Here is a 13,720-nt window from a genome sequence, read left to right as displayed (position 1 = left end):
CATTCTTTTTTTTCTCTCTCCCGGGAAAAGGATTTTCCCCCTTTTTTCTACCAATTTGCGTGCGTGTGAAACATGTCTCGTTTTCCGCTCCGCTAGACACGGAGCAGAGAAATCAAATAGGGGAAGAAAAACACCAGAACGACCGTTGTTTATACTATGTTGTCACTTTATAATATATTTTAATCGTTTATATTTATACAACACTATTCACTCATTTCACCAAACTTATTGTAGTTTTATTATCCTTTATCAATATATTTCCGCCGGTCCTCGAGTGTGGCGCAAACTGCAGCAGCATGCTAGTGTATGTGTGATGGTGTGTTTTGTTATTTCATATATATAGTGTTATTAAGTTGCTTGTACGCCCTCCCGATCGGGTTCAGTGGAATAGTAGAAGCCTCTTCTAGCTGCCTGTTCAAAGTACCTGGGAGAGCCGAAGCGGGATGCCTTTTTTGTAAACAAACACCTGCCGGGCTGTCATCGGTCAATAGAGCTCCCCGCGCGGAAGCGGGTCTAGCTAGCGTACAAATTGGTCATGGGATCTCTTTGTGGGAAGGTAAGCCTGTTGTTGTCGATCTCGATCGGGAGGGATGTCGCGTTTTGTTGTTGCCTCGGTTTTACTCGGATCCGTCAACGCAGGAGCTGTTGCTGGCCGGCGTGAGGCAGTTGTCGGTGCCCGGGCCGACGATGGACGGGCCGAGCACGCCCGGCTGCTGGCCCGGTCCGACCTGCTGATCCGGCGACTGCTGGTCCGGATCCTGGAGGATGGTGGGCAGGTAGCCGGTGCCGGCGTAAGGCGCGGACAGGAAGCGCTTGGTGTGCGCCTGCTGCAGAAACGAGTACCGCATCGTCGCACTACTCAGCGTCCCGGAAGGCATCAGTGGCGAGAATGCCGACTTCACTGCAAAAGACGGTGAAGGTGTGGGAACACTTTTCACGCGGGAGGGGTGGGATAAGTGGCACGGTACAGAGAGGTTTCGCTAGCCGAAAGGATGGGATGTCCCGTACCCGCGGCCGGGAGGGGTTCTTACCTGATGGCCGAGTGGAGCGTGTCGTCCCCGCAGAGCATCGCCTCCATGGCCTGGACCACGTCACCTCTGTAGCGCTGGAGTAGCAGCTCGACCTCGTTCCGGCGTCGGTTGGGAAACACACTGTTTTAGGCGTGGAGTATAGAGGAGATCCCTTGAGTATATACTAATTGTAGTGACGTGACACTGCCTACACTTACCGTAGCAACACGTCCACTGGAGAACGCTGTGACACCGGCGAGGTACTGACACCGATACTGGCATGCTGATACTGTCCGGGAACTGGCTGTTGTTGTTGTTGTTGTTGTTGCTGCTGTTGCTGCTGTTGCTGCTGCTGTTGGCCGTAAGGCAGAAAGCCGGCACCTCCGTTCACACCGACGGGAACCAACGTGGCCGGCTTGGTGTAGCCGGTCGAGTCCTTCTTGAGGCTTAGGTTCTCCGGCGCAATCGACTCGTCGGGCGTCGAGTCCACGTCCAGGTCGGACTCGGGCGAGCTCGGTGGCCCGTTTCTGCTCGGCGAACGCTTGTCCAGCGGCAGGGAGAACAGTGACGACTTGTGCCGCGGGCTGCTCGGGGACGATTCCGATTCCGTGTCGTGATCCGTCTCCGTGGATATGCGCTGACGCTTGGGTCCTGTGGAGAAGTCCAGAAGTTAAAGATGGCCACATTAGTTACCCTGGGCCCGAACCAAAATCTCATTGAACCTCAACAACTCAAACTTTAATGAGGATCTGATGTTGATTTTGCCATTCTCCAAAGACTGGCGAAACGCTGCTCAGTAAAACAAATACGGTGTATAGCAATACTAATAGAAGTCTCGGGGCGCTCATGTACACTAGCATGTAGGGCAGTGAGGAAAGTCCCTGTTTGTGGCCATGAGCAGGATGACATTCTGCAGCAGTGTGCCAACTACCAACGCGGGCCAATTGATGACGCTAGCGACAGGCAAATAAAACAACATTGGAATACAATGTATAATGGTTTTCTTCACCCGTCTCCCCATTCGCCATCACGAACTCGAACAGTGGGTAGCTAGTGATTGCCTTATGTCCACAGCTGTGGCTTCAGCGATCGGTATATTGTGAAAACAAACTGCTCCTACGAGCGCAGGTTGGCGACAAGTTGCCTAAAAACGGCAACTCGCAGCCCAAAACCGACCGACAACAGATCGGCCGGAACGGCTTCCGCACCTGGCGCGATGTAAGAGGCCGTCGGTGTATGCCGGTGCGGCTACAACATCATCTACCTGACCGCGCACCGCAGCGACCCAATCTGTGGGCTTTTGAAAATCCGTTCCGAGCAAATATTGACATCCTCCCCGGAATGGGACCCCGAAAATGGGTTTTATCCGAAAACAATGAAGTGGAGTTTCAATATTTGCCCCCGAGTAGGCTATTTATGTTATAGTAGATGTATGCCATCCATCCGCCCAGCCTAGGACCCTCGCCCTAGGGTCTCCCCAAGCCCCCGGCCGCGTCCCGCGCCCAGCAACGCAACAGTACGGGAAAGTTTGAAGATGTCAAAATGTGCCCACTTCGGGTGCCCATCACGTCAGATCGGTTGAGCGGCTGAGCGGGTGAGAGGAAGGCACCGTGTGCGATAAAGTTTCAAACGCGCGATGTAGCTGCAACAGTAAACACTCGAAACCGACGCACAGGTATAAGTAGACATTTCCGTAGAGCGTCCAGCGTCCGGGAGGAACGCAACAGATGAGTGGCAAACCGTTCGGGAAGGAAAAAAAAAGCCGTCCCCTGAACCTGAGGCAAAGATAAATAAAATAACAATCAGCCACCAGGCACGGCTCGGCTTCTGTTTGGTAAACCGAGCACCGGTCGCGGTTTCGGGTTCCAGGCTGCGTGATTCCGGACTCCCGGCTCAAGAGGACGCTTCTCCCAAATTGGATTCTCTTTTTCGACGACGAATATTACCCGAAAGCGAAGCGACCATCCGTGCCGGACTGCGAGAAAACACTATTCTTCTTCCCCCCACCCTCCCCTCCCGTCCCGTCTAACTGCCTCGTTAGGCCGCTCACAAATGTCAAACAGATTCATTAAATGTGAATTGTTGTTTCACTCGCGTCGAGTGGAAACAAAATGAAAGTGACGCGCTCGTGGAACACACAAGCGTGAGGTTTTTTTTCTTCCTTTAATTTCCACTCAAGTTTGCGCAACCCACGTGATCTCTTAAACAGCACCTGGTTTCGATTGGCTTCGTTGGCGGAAACATTAACTTTCCACGATCAAGTACAGTAGCAATGGGTTTTAGATTCTTTTAAATCATTTCATAATGAGATTCAACGTTGCCGTTGGTTTATCCATAGTGTTGAACTGTAAAGTTGAGTCTGAAAAGTAAAGCAAAACCCAAAATTTCGTGACATTTGCCACCTGCCAGAAAACTAACACCTTAGTCCTTTATTTCACTCTTTATCTACAGCTCTATAACCTCTTATAAATTGACTATGAATCGATGCCATCTTTTCATTATCACGCCACATATGGCGATGAAGAAGAGCAAGAATTTTACACAGATTTTTTGAAACAATAAATTAAAAAGTGTTCATGGAAAACAAAGTTGTCAATCGACGAGAGCATTCTAAATAAAATTACAGTTGTTCAGCAGTCAGAATGGCTGTAGTAATAAGGCACTTTTACTTAACTAATCTAAACTCTATACCAAATTGCACAATAGTTTTGAATTGCCAATATGTTTAAGTAAACTTGATACGATGTTAGAATTTGGAAAACGATCGTTGCTGTCCACTGTTTATAATGAATGAAAATGCTTTTTAAAACAAATATTAAGGAGAAGTTTATGTAAGCTGCTTAAAGTGCATTCTATAAAAAACTTATACCGAATTTTTCAAAATTTAAGCGTTTAAAAAAACGCGATTTTTATTCTCCTTTACAACATTTGTAAAAAAGAAAAACTTTCCTTTGCGCGCTGGAACTCATTTACAACATTTATCAGTTCTGTTTGTCATTCTGCTATTCATTTCAGGAAACGGTCAGGTTTGGTAATTCAGTGAGATGGTTCATTTGGTGGTTCAGTGCTCTTGCTCGTTATTATTTACCAATTTACCAATTATTTTTTTATTTTTTATTATCTGTGATTAAATACCAAAAGGTATATAATGTCACGAAATTTAGTTAAATATCCTTCCAGTTAAAAATAACTAAGTCTTTTGTTGCAATGATACATTCAATATGAAATACCGAAAAATAATCATTTTTGAGTTGTGGAAACTTTCTTCATGCTTTACCTAATATTTAATGCAGTGCATTCTGTCCCATGTTGAGGATGTATTACCTTTTGTTTTCTCTACCAGAATTATGGGTCAATTCTTCATGGATTTTCTAAGGAAAATATTTGAATACTTGTTAATTTAGTGTTTGTTTGCATTATTTTGATTAAACACTTGTTACAGCTTAGTCTAACGGCATAATTTGTACTGTCCTTTATTCTCTGTAAAATCCTAATTTAGAGCCATTATTACAAGACGCTAACGCACATATTCTATTGCTTCATTTATTTTAATGGTGTAATTCGGTTGGAAACATGCCGGTGCAGTTAATTCCACTTGAGAATTATGCCACATGTTTTCCCCAAAAATATGAAACCAGGGAAAGGCTCACAAGTATGAAACCATCGGAGTCTACCGCTCTCTTTGCTCTTAATTCCGTAAATGAAAAGGAAATTAAGGGTTTTAAAAAATATATTAAAGCAATAAAAGGAGCAAGAAGTGGTAATAAAAGATAATAATGTATTAAATAAAGATCATAATATGTTAATAGAATCAAGATACACCGGAAACGGGAAGGCTAAACGATTACTTGTTTGCCTTAAATTAATCCCTCGAGATACGGCGGCGGGTAGAAGAAACCAACCGAAACCCTACCACTTTTCTTCGGCCAGTTCCTCCCCTCCGATTTGTAGCGTCGTTGATGGTTTTCCCCCATTTTTCCACCGGCAATAATCCACCCGTGAGCCGCAACGTAATGAACTGTGTGGTCGGATATAAATTTGTTTGACACAGTGTGGAACAGTGGTATTGACACATCGTCGTCTTCCATCCCTCCCTCCCACCCCCGTGTTCTTCGTGGGCTGTTTTTCCACCCTCCCGCCCGGGAGGCAAATTCCACGCACAAAGTGTTAAAAACGCAACCCATATTGCACGGATCATTTTAATTTGGTTGGTATGTTCGGGTTCCCGTTTCCCTCATTCCCGAACCCCATCCCCCTTCCATCACCCGGGCCCACATGCATTTTATACTTTGTTTTGTGTTTTGCCCTCGCCAACCCCTTATTTGTTTACAATTGCGAAACGGAAGTGCAAGCGGGAGAAAAGCTGCGGAGGCGGTCAATTCTGGCAGTTAGTTAGACAAGTGGCCCCAGGGAGGAGGGGAGAAGGGTTTTCGCCGGCAGGGGAAACGCTCGAATCGGCGCGGTGATGAAGATAATTATTTTCCATCAAATCATCACCATAAAATTGTGCACACGCACACGCTAGATTAAGTCCTAAGAGGGACAGTTTAGGAGTCGAAGCCGCAGACCGAAGCCACGCGCCACGTGCCGGGGGAAGGGCAACGGAAAGGGAGCTACGCTACAAAAGTATAACAAAAGAGGCCGCGCGGTGAAAAATCCTGGAGCGGGGGGTTAAAACGGAAATTTAATTGGAAACCACACCGGAAACCGAAAAGTTGGTTCGAATCCTCGTGCGGTCACCCTTGGTTCGATTGAATCCGGTTCTTTTTTTTCCTCCGTCTCTATCTTTCCAGTTCCTCCCTCTTCCTTTCCCCTCGCGCATCGTGCTCTCATGATTTATCCCGGGAAAATCCCTCCGCAACGTTGGCATTTCAATTCCGAAACGCCAAAAATCGAAAAATGCCCACCGTTCTATCTCTCGCCCGTTTACCGTTCACTGTCTCTCACACTTACACAGACTTACACACACACACACACAATGAAGGCGAGAGAGCACAATGGGGACAGGCGGAAGGGTGCATCTGCTTATGCAACATAAAGAGGGTTTATCGTTTCGAAATTGAAAACATATTTTCCATTGTACCATTCCCCGGTCCGGGAAGAGGCGTTTGTGGAGGGGGCGAGAAAAGGAAGGGGGGGCCCAAGATCATAGCTCAAGAGCGGTCTCCGACATGTTCTAATAAGATCGATGCCCTTTGTTGATTGAGTTTCGAGTGGAAATTAAATTGTATCCCATTTACCAAAATACCTGCAGACGCAAAGCCAACGCCGAAACGGGTGGGCGTCCGATACGTGGAAAATCCTTCATGGTGAGGGGACGAAGGGAGCAAAGGAACGGGGCGAAAAAAAAACGATGGTTCAAGATGCAGAAACAGATATTTCAAATTAAGATAAACTGTCTTTTAACAGCAGATCTTTCTCGCATTTCGGATTCCTTTTTCTCCTTTCGTCTCCTTTTTTTTGCGTCCGTTTCCATCATTCGCAAATGGAAAAAAGGAAATGTAATACCTCTTGAGCGGGTATTGTGCTGAGCCGAGGAAAAATAAACATACACACGCACACACACAACGCAACCGGTAAACGTGGAGTGGATGGGAAACGCATTGAAGCAGCGTGGTGCCGGTTTACATTTATTCAATTTTCCTACACACACACACGCACACATACCCAGGGCGCACATAGGGAGGGAGAAGAAAAAAAAAAGAATACCACAAAACAAGCAATCCCGAGCACACTCTCAAGTACGGATGATCTTAAAGGATTGATTAAAAAAAAACCAGCGAAATTATAAATGAAGCCTCTTCAGGGCATGGGCGCTTCAATTGGCGTTATTAATTTTCCGCTTCCCTCCCTACCACCCCGTCACGCTACCCTCCGTTTTTCCCGGACGAGTACGTTTACGATTGATTTAATTGACTTTTTCCCCCCCGGGAGGCGCGGTTCCGGTTGTAAAGTGTTTATGATTTGATGAAACGGATATCGATCGATTTTCTCGCACAACTACACACACAGATAAAAACAAACAAGAAAATAACCACAGAAGAACAAACCAACGGTTTTGCGAGTAAAATAGCGAAACAAATTTTCCACCGAGCAGCCGTGATATCTCGCGCTCGTTAACTTTTGCGGTGATTGGGATCGGTGTTTACGCAAAACACAAAAAAAAGCGTGGAGGATTAGTAAAATTGCGTGAAGCCACAAACACACATCGAAACAAAAAAGAAAGCACAGCACCGATGATGTTGCGTACCTGCCCGAAACCAAAAACAAAAAACAACAGAAAGCCAGGCCGGAAAAGCGTTGACAAACAAATTCAATTAAATTCCATCCGGAAAGTACCTCCTGGTCGCCGGGAAAAGCGTGCCAGTGAGGGGCAAAATAGAAAAAAAAACACGCTCACACACACACTCGTTTTTGGAAACAAAACCCCACAATTGGAAAACACAGACAAAAACCCGAACCAAAACTCCGAAATTGCCTCCTCCCAAAGGAAGCTCGCAACATCCGCACGGATCACTGACATTTCACAAGGAACCTTTCTCCGGTCCGGTTTTTTTCCTCCCGTTGTTGCCTTCTTTATTTCCTTTTTCCTTGTTTTTTTTTTGTTGTTGGAAAAGGATCCTTCGCCGAACGCAATCCGATCCTCCGATTCAGAGATTTTCTCCGAATAAAGCCACATTTAATGAAAGATCAACGGAAAATCAATTGTATCCGAGGGGCTTCTTGAGCAGGGTGTCTCTTGTTGCTCCTTGGCTGGATATGATGGGTTTGGTCCTCCTCCTTCTCCTTCTCTTCTTCCTTTTTTGTTTGTTCCTTTTCCCCCCTTGGTTCTTCGGGAAACACGAACACTGTATCGGGATGTCAATTCAGTCAATTTCCTACTGTTTTCTCATTGATCGGGTGTAGTATTTCAAGCCCTCGCACACCACCGGGGGCGCAAGTGGTTTCGTTCCGCTTTCCCCTCGGGGTTCCACGGGGTCAACTTGGCTCTGTTTACCTGGTGCAAGCCCGGGAGGGATTATTAAAATGTTACAGGTTACAGAAAGGGCGCGAGTGGTTCTTGAAGCGTACTTCGCCGTTTACTTTCCAAGTGGCTACCAAATGCAAATCGCAACAACCACACCGATCGAACCGATGTTCATTTCGTGCGAACGAATTGTGCGGTGAAAAGTAGCAACCGTACAATTGCTCACCCCAAAACTCCAATAGGGTGTTTTCTTAGGGCTTCCGCGACAAAACTCGCATTTTAATTATTTCCCTTCGCGCATTTTTTTCATTTTATTATTAATTATTATGTTTGGTTTGCAATCACCACAGATATGTAACTTTGTGCCACCGTACATCGCAACAAGCCGCACTCGTATGGCTTTGAATGTTGATAGCGAAAATGGGGAAAACCTTATCAAAGACTCACCTGGACTGTCGGGTTCGCTTCGGTTGGGCGAGTACGCCGAATGCATGTGTTCCGCTCGCAGCCTCTGCACGTCGGTGTCTGGTGTACGGTCGAGGGGAAAGTGGGAAAGAGAATGAAAATGCAATTAACCGTTGCATATATTGTGTACTACTTCTCCGGTAGGTTTAATTTAATCAATTATGTTACGTTCTACCTGAGCTGGTGTTTTTCAATAGATGGATTAAAGAACTCATTTTTCATAAAACTACTAATATTTTTTATTAGAATTACTTGGTACATTTAGAAATTTATTAAACTAGTTCATTTGTCATTTGTTATTTTCTTACTTGAATGAACATACAACTTCCTGAGTATCTCTCTTGCTCCAATATGAGAAAAAATTAACAGAGCAATTTGCTGATGGTGTGAACTTAATAAATGAATAGCCAGTTCAAAAGAATGTTATTGCTAACACATATATAAAATGGAAAAAAAACATTGATTCATTGAAAAATATTTAGTTTCTTAATTCCAATTATACTGAAAGTTTTCTTTGGCGAAACAATCACCTTAGTTGATGCCTAAACAACACAATTATCTAAACTTTTTGCCAATTTGCGCTGGTTCTCATCTTTAAAACACGAGTTCGCACATTATTATGTGTAAGGACTGTAACAAATACTGTAAGGAGTGTTAGTTTCCTGAAACGAACATCAGTTGAGTAAATGAGCAAATTATTAGTGCAATGTAAAGTGCACATTGAACTGAAAATTTGCTCAGTAAGAACAGTAATTTACATTTGAACAAAGACATATTCGATGGAGCTTTGGATACATTTGAAATTGTTTTTTTTCTCCATGTTTTACAAAATTGAGATGAAATAAAGTGAAAATAGATTCTAGGATGTTTTAAAAGTTCGTCTGTTATCGTAGAACTGCAGTTAAATAAACGCATTGAAAAATGAATCAAAACATTTCAAAATAAATACGTGTAAAGCATAGAGTTATTTTTTACTGAATTGGCAGATTTATCGAAAACAATAACTAGCATCAAAGAGGAACTTGTATATGGTTTTTTGGTCAAGTTAGTTGATTCTTGATTTAATTTTGCTCAAGATGCAGTGCAACATCACTTTCTCTTGTTGTCTACAGTTTTCTTCTACATTTACTGTCCTGTGTGACTGATCGACGAACTCGCGTTCCCTATGCACATCGGCTCTATTTATTTTTATTGAGTAAGAGTAGTTTTTCCATCGAGCTTTTGGTTTCACATATCTTTAGTTTTTCGAAATTTTTTTGACAAAATGTCTACTAATAGGAATGAAGACTTTGTCAAAAGAAGAAAAGATAAGCTGTAAGGTGTAATGTAAAAGGTATTAATAGAGCGCTCGTTTATTTAAACTAAAATCGGTTTCATGTTGTTCTAAAGCAGGGATCGGCACATGTTCCTAGGAATGGACAAGATGATGAAAAAGAACCGAAAACCGCGGGCCAGATACCTTAAACGATGTTTTAACGTCGAATCGAGTATCAATTTTCTTCCCCGAAAGAAAAAAAAAACATAAAAATAATGTAAAGCATTTTAAAGTTTTACGTCTCATCGTAAATTTTGATACTTATTTATTTGAATTTAGTACTTTTTCCACATGTTCTTCCTTTGTTGTACTTCAATGAAATCTCTTTTATTATATTTCTAGTTAATCATTGACTCAAATTATCAATGTTTCTCTGGCTTACTCTCATTTGCTAAAATAGTTCAGTTTCAAGCAGTGTTTTCATATTTTGTCTCGCAGTGGTACCGACACATGTTTTCGTTGAAGTAATTATTGTGGATTCAAAGTAAAGCATGGCATTTTTGGCCCTCGATTTTCGATGCGAGAAAGGGTAATATTAGAACGATTGATAGTAAAAAGCGACCGGACGATCTTAAAAAAGTATTCGGGTTCGTCGCCTACTGTTGTTCGAATGATCCCATAAAAGTTTTCGGGTTCATCGCCTGCTATTGAACATTGCGTTGAACAGTTTCAACAGACGTTTTTATCAACATAAAAAGTGTGATATCGTGAACAAATTCGATAGGAAGTTGAATTTCTTTGCATATTCAGTGCTCTGTTGTAAAGTGTTGGTTGATCGAGTGAGAAAAATTGGGTGGACTTACCCGGTTCAGCGGCCGTGTAGCTGTGATGGGTGGTGCTTTCCGCGTCGTTCGGCGGCGAAGGGATGCCGCCGTGAAACTGGCCGACCGCCGGCACCGGACCCGACTCGCCGGACCCCGTCTGGCTCACCCCGTGCACCCCCGTCGACCCGTACAGCAGCCCGAGGTCCCGCACCTCGTTCTCCTCCTGTGCCTGCTGGCGGCGCAGGGCAACCTGGGAAAGGAAATGGGGGGGAGTGGAAAGTCAAAGTCCGCCCGGAAAGCAGTCGACGTGAGATCTCACTCACCTGGGCGGCCATCACCCGCTGCCGTTCGGCGATCAAGGTACACTTCGCACACACGCAGTCCCGCCAGCGACAGTAGCGCTTGTGGCCCTTCAGGGCGCTCACCTACGGGGGGAGGGGGGAGGGTAAAAGAAAGGGGGGGGGGGGGGGGGGGAGAAGGAAAAGAAAAACCACACCGAAAATTAGCACCGATGGACACCTTTCGCGGCTTTCGTTTCGTGCTTCTGCCTTTGCTGCCTTCCCCTCTCGCACCTTCACACCAAAGGTTCCGCCAACCACCTCTCTTCTCTCAGTTCTTGCTGGGGGGTTTTTTTTTTCTTTTGGAAAAGGAAACTAAAAAATCCTTTCGAGCTGGCGAGCGCAACGGAATGGAATTGAATTAGGTTCAGTGTGTTGATGTACCTCACGAAGGAACGCATTTCGGTTGGGTTGATTGTTGGGTTGTCGGCCTGGTGTCGGATTGCGGCCTTGCAACGCGTGCTCGCACGAAGCCACGAAACTAGGCGACACCACCACCACCACCACCACCACCACCCCGCGGGGGGGGGGGGGGGGGAGAGGGTCTCGAGGGAAACTGTACGGAAAGGAGAAAACGCTTGCTCGGGCATTTTTCCTCTTACCCCCCCCGGAAAACCCAAAGTGGTGTTTGTTTTAATGTTTTCCCCCATGCCCTTTTTTTTTGCTTTGTTTGTAACTTTTACTCCACCATCAGGGGACACAGTTTTTCTTGGATTTTCTCTCGGGCTTTAGCACCGGGTCTCGGCACCGACGCTGGGGCTGAGTGGAGCTGGGCTGGGCTGGGCTGTGGATCACACTTACCACTCCATGGTTGCGACATCGGGCACACTTTGGCGTGCGCTGGTAGCGCTCCGAGGCGGCCCGAAGGAAAAACGCCGGTGGCAACGCGCCGAGCACCGGATGCTGCTGCATCAGGTTGGACATGTCAACGCCACTTGGCAAGCTCATCCTGTGCGGCCTGTTCTATTTTGTTTCTTTTTGTTGCCTCTGTCACAATCACACACGCACACGCACCCAACAAACACCTCTTGCGATTTCAAAGATGATCCCCAAAAACTAAACACTTCGCCTTCTTTGGTGGACACTTGGTGGCCTTTGCACGATCAGGATGTTTTCCGACTGTCGAGACACGAACGCGGCGAGAAAACAAAAAGCCCACACGAACACCGTAGACCCGGAGTGTCTCTGCCACTGGACCGAACTCTAGCTGGAAAAATGGAAACTCTTGCCGCACCCTTGGTGCGCTAGATGGGGGAAAAAACAACCCCCGAAAAACCGGACCCGGTAGGCGACGAACCGGTGGACCGAGCGCGAGTGTACGGTGGCAACGAACCGCTCGAGCGCGTAACACATTCCTCGTCGAACATTCAAAAGCAACTGATTCAAAATTGTTTCAACAATTGCCATCCCGTATCTAAGCGCTAAGAGCCTAAAAATCGGATAAACAAACGCTCAATCGCTACCTTCCCTGCTGCGCCTTCGCCCCAAGGGGGTAGGAAAGGGGCGGGTGAGGGGGATGGAGAGGGGGGTTAAAAGGAAGGGTCGCGTGAATGGTAAGAGGTGTGTTCCTTTCTCAGCAGCTGCACGGAGCAGAAGCGAAGAAGAACCGCACAAACACGAAACGGTTGCGGAACAAAAAACCCAACCAACCTATTGGTGAGCTCTAGGTCGAGGTATGTGTGTTTGTGTGTGGTTTGTGTGCAAGAGTGAGCGAGCGAGCGCCCGGTCCGTGGCGGGTGTGTCCTCGCCGGGAAAAGTGAGTCCTTGCGCGCGGTGCGAAAAGGACGAGCGTAGGGTTCGTCGCTTGCTTCGGACTTTTTGTGCGCGCGGGGGGAACCGGCACCGAGCGGGGCCCGAACCGCGCGACACGCTCAGTACATAAATGAAATACAATTATACAACTCAGCCAACCAAAGCTAACCTTTGGCGGCCCTGTCCTCCAGGGGTCGGATCATTCTCGGGGCTGCTCGAAAGTTCAATCCATCGCACGACAAATCCATCCTCCCCGCGGCGTGTATGTACGGAATCTGTGATCAATTTCCCATTTGCGGGGTTCGTTGCTTACTCGCTTTTTTTATTTGTTGCTTCTTGTTTCTTTCGTTCTCACTTCTTGAGCGACACACGGTGCTACACTGTTATGTATCGAGCCGATCGAACGTTAATCCTTATTTATAGTCACACACCGGCTTTAGGGAATGGGAGGGCGAGACGATAATAACTGTGTTCGCATAAAGCCCTCACGTCGCGAGACGTATGATAATTTTCCTCCAGCATCGCTCCTAACCGACCACCGAAACAATGAAGCACGGGTTCGAAATAATTCAAACACGCTCGATTGAGCACCACGGCTCAATAGTGGAAAAACAAAAAAACACACACACATCATCATCTTAATTCGATCCCGGATAAAAGGAATGTGGGACCGGAACGTGAGTTTTTCCGTTAACGAGCTTGACAAGGTTTTTTTTTGTTCTCCTCGCTCGGTAGCAGTTTCCAACGAATTGATTATTTCTTTTTTCCCAGCCTCGGACTAACGGTTCGGGTAGCACCAAACATGTAAGTTTACGACACAACAACTGGCCGGAAAAATGGCACGGCCTTTGGCCGCAATTTTAATGAATACTTTGTCATTGCCCGGGGAAAACCGAGGGAACGGTAGAAAGGAGTAGATGTGGAGGTGCCTGTTTATTTTCTCGATGGTTTATAGATAAGGTCTGGTTGATAAACCGTAAGCGTCTTATGAACATTGACAGCGTGAGTTATGTTGTTTTAGATCGGTAGAAAAGAATGATAGTTAAGAGATGATAATATCACCAAATATAAGAATAATCCTAACGATATGTTTGATTTCAAATTTCATG

General features: G+C 45.8%; 1 protein-coding gene across 1 annotated transcript; it reads right to left on the bottom strand.

The window, feature by feature from the left end:
- Window positions 1-617: 617 nt before the first annotated feature.
- On the bottom strand, window positions 618-11,807 carry LOC131269318 (doublesex- and mab-3-related transcription factor A2). Its single transcript, XM_058271670.1, has 7 exons — window positions 11,661-11,807; window positions 10,845-10,946; window positions 10,561-10,771; window positions 8,425-8,502; window positions 1,229-1,661; window positions 1,032-1,151; window positions 618-930 (listed from the first exon to the last, which is right to left on the bottom strand). The coding sequence occupies exons 1-7, from the start codon at window positions 11,805-11,807 to the stop codon at window positions 618-620; spliced, it is 1,404 nt and encodes a 467-aa protein (XP_058127653.1).
- Between the last annotated feature and the right edge of the window lie 1,913 nt (window positions 11,808-13,720).

The sequence above is a fragment of the Anopheles coustani genome, chromosome X, assembly GCF_943734705.1.
Source record: "Anopheles coustani chromosome X, idAnoCousDA_361_x.2, whole genome shotgun sequence".
In the NCBI taxonomy this organism is placed as follows: domain Eukaryota; kingdom Metazoa; phylum Arthropoda; class Insecta; order Diptera; family Culicidae; genus Anopheles; species Anopheles coustani.
This window is presented reverse-complemented; position numbering and strand designations above follow the sequence as displayed.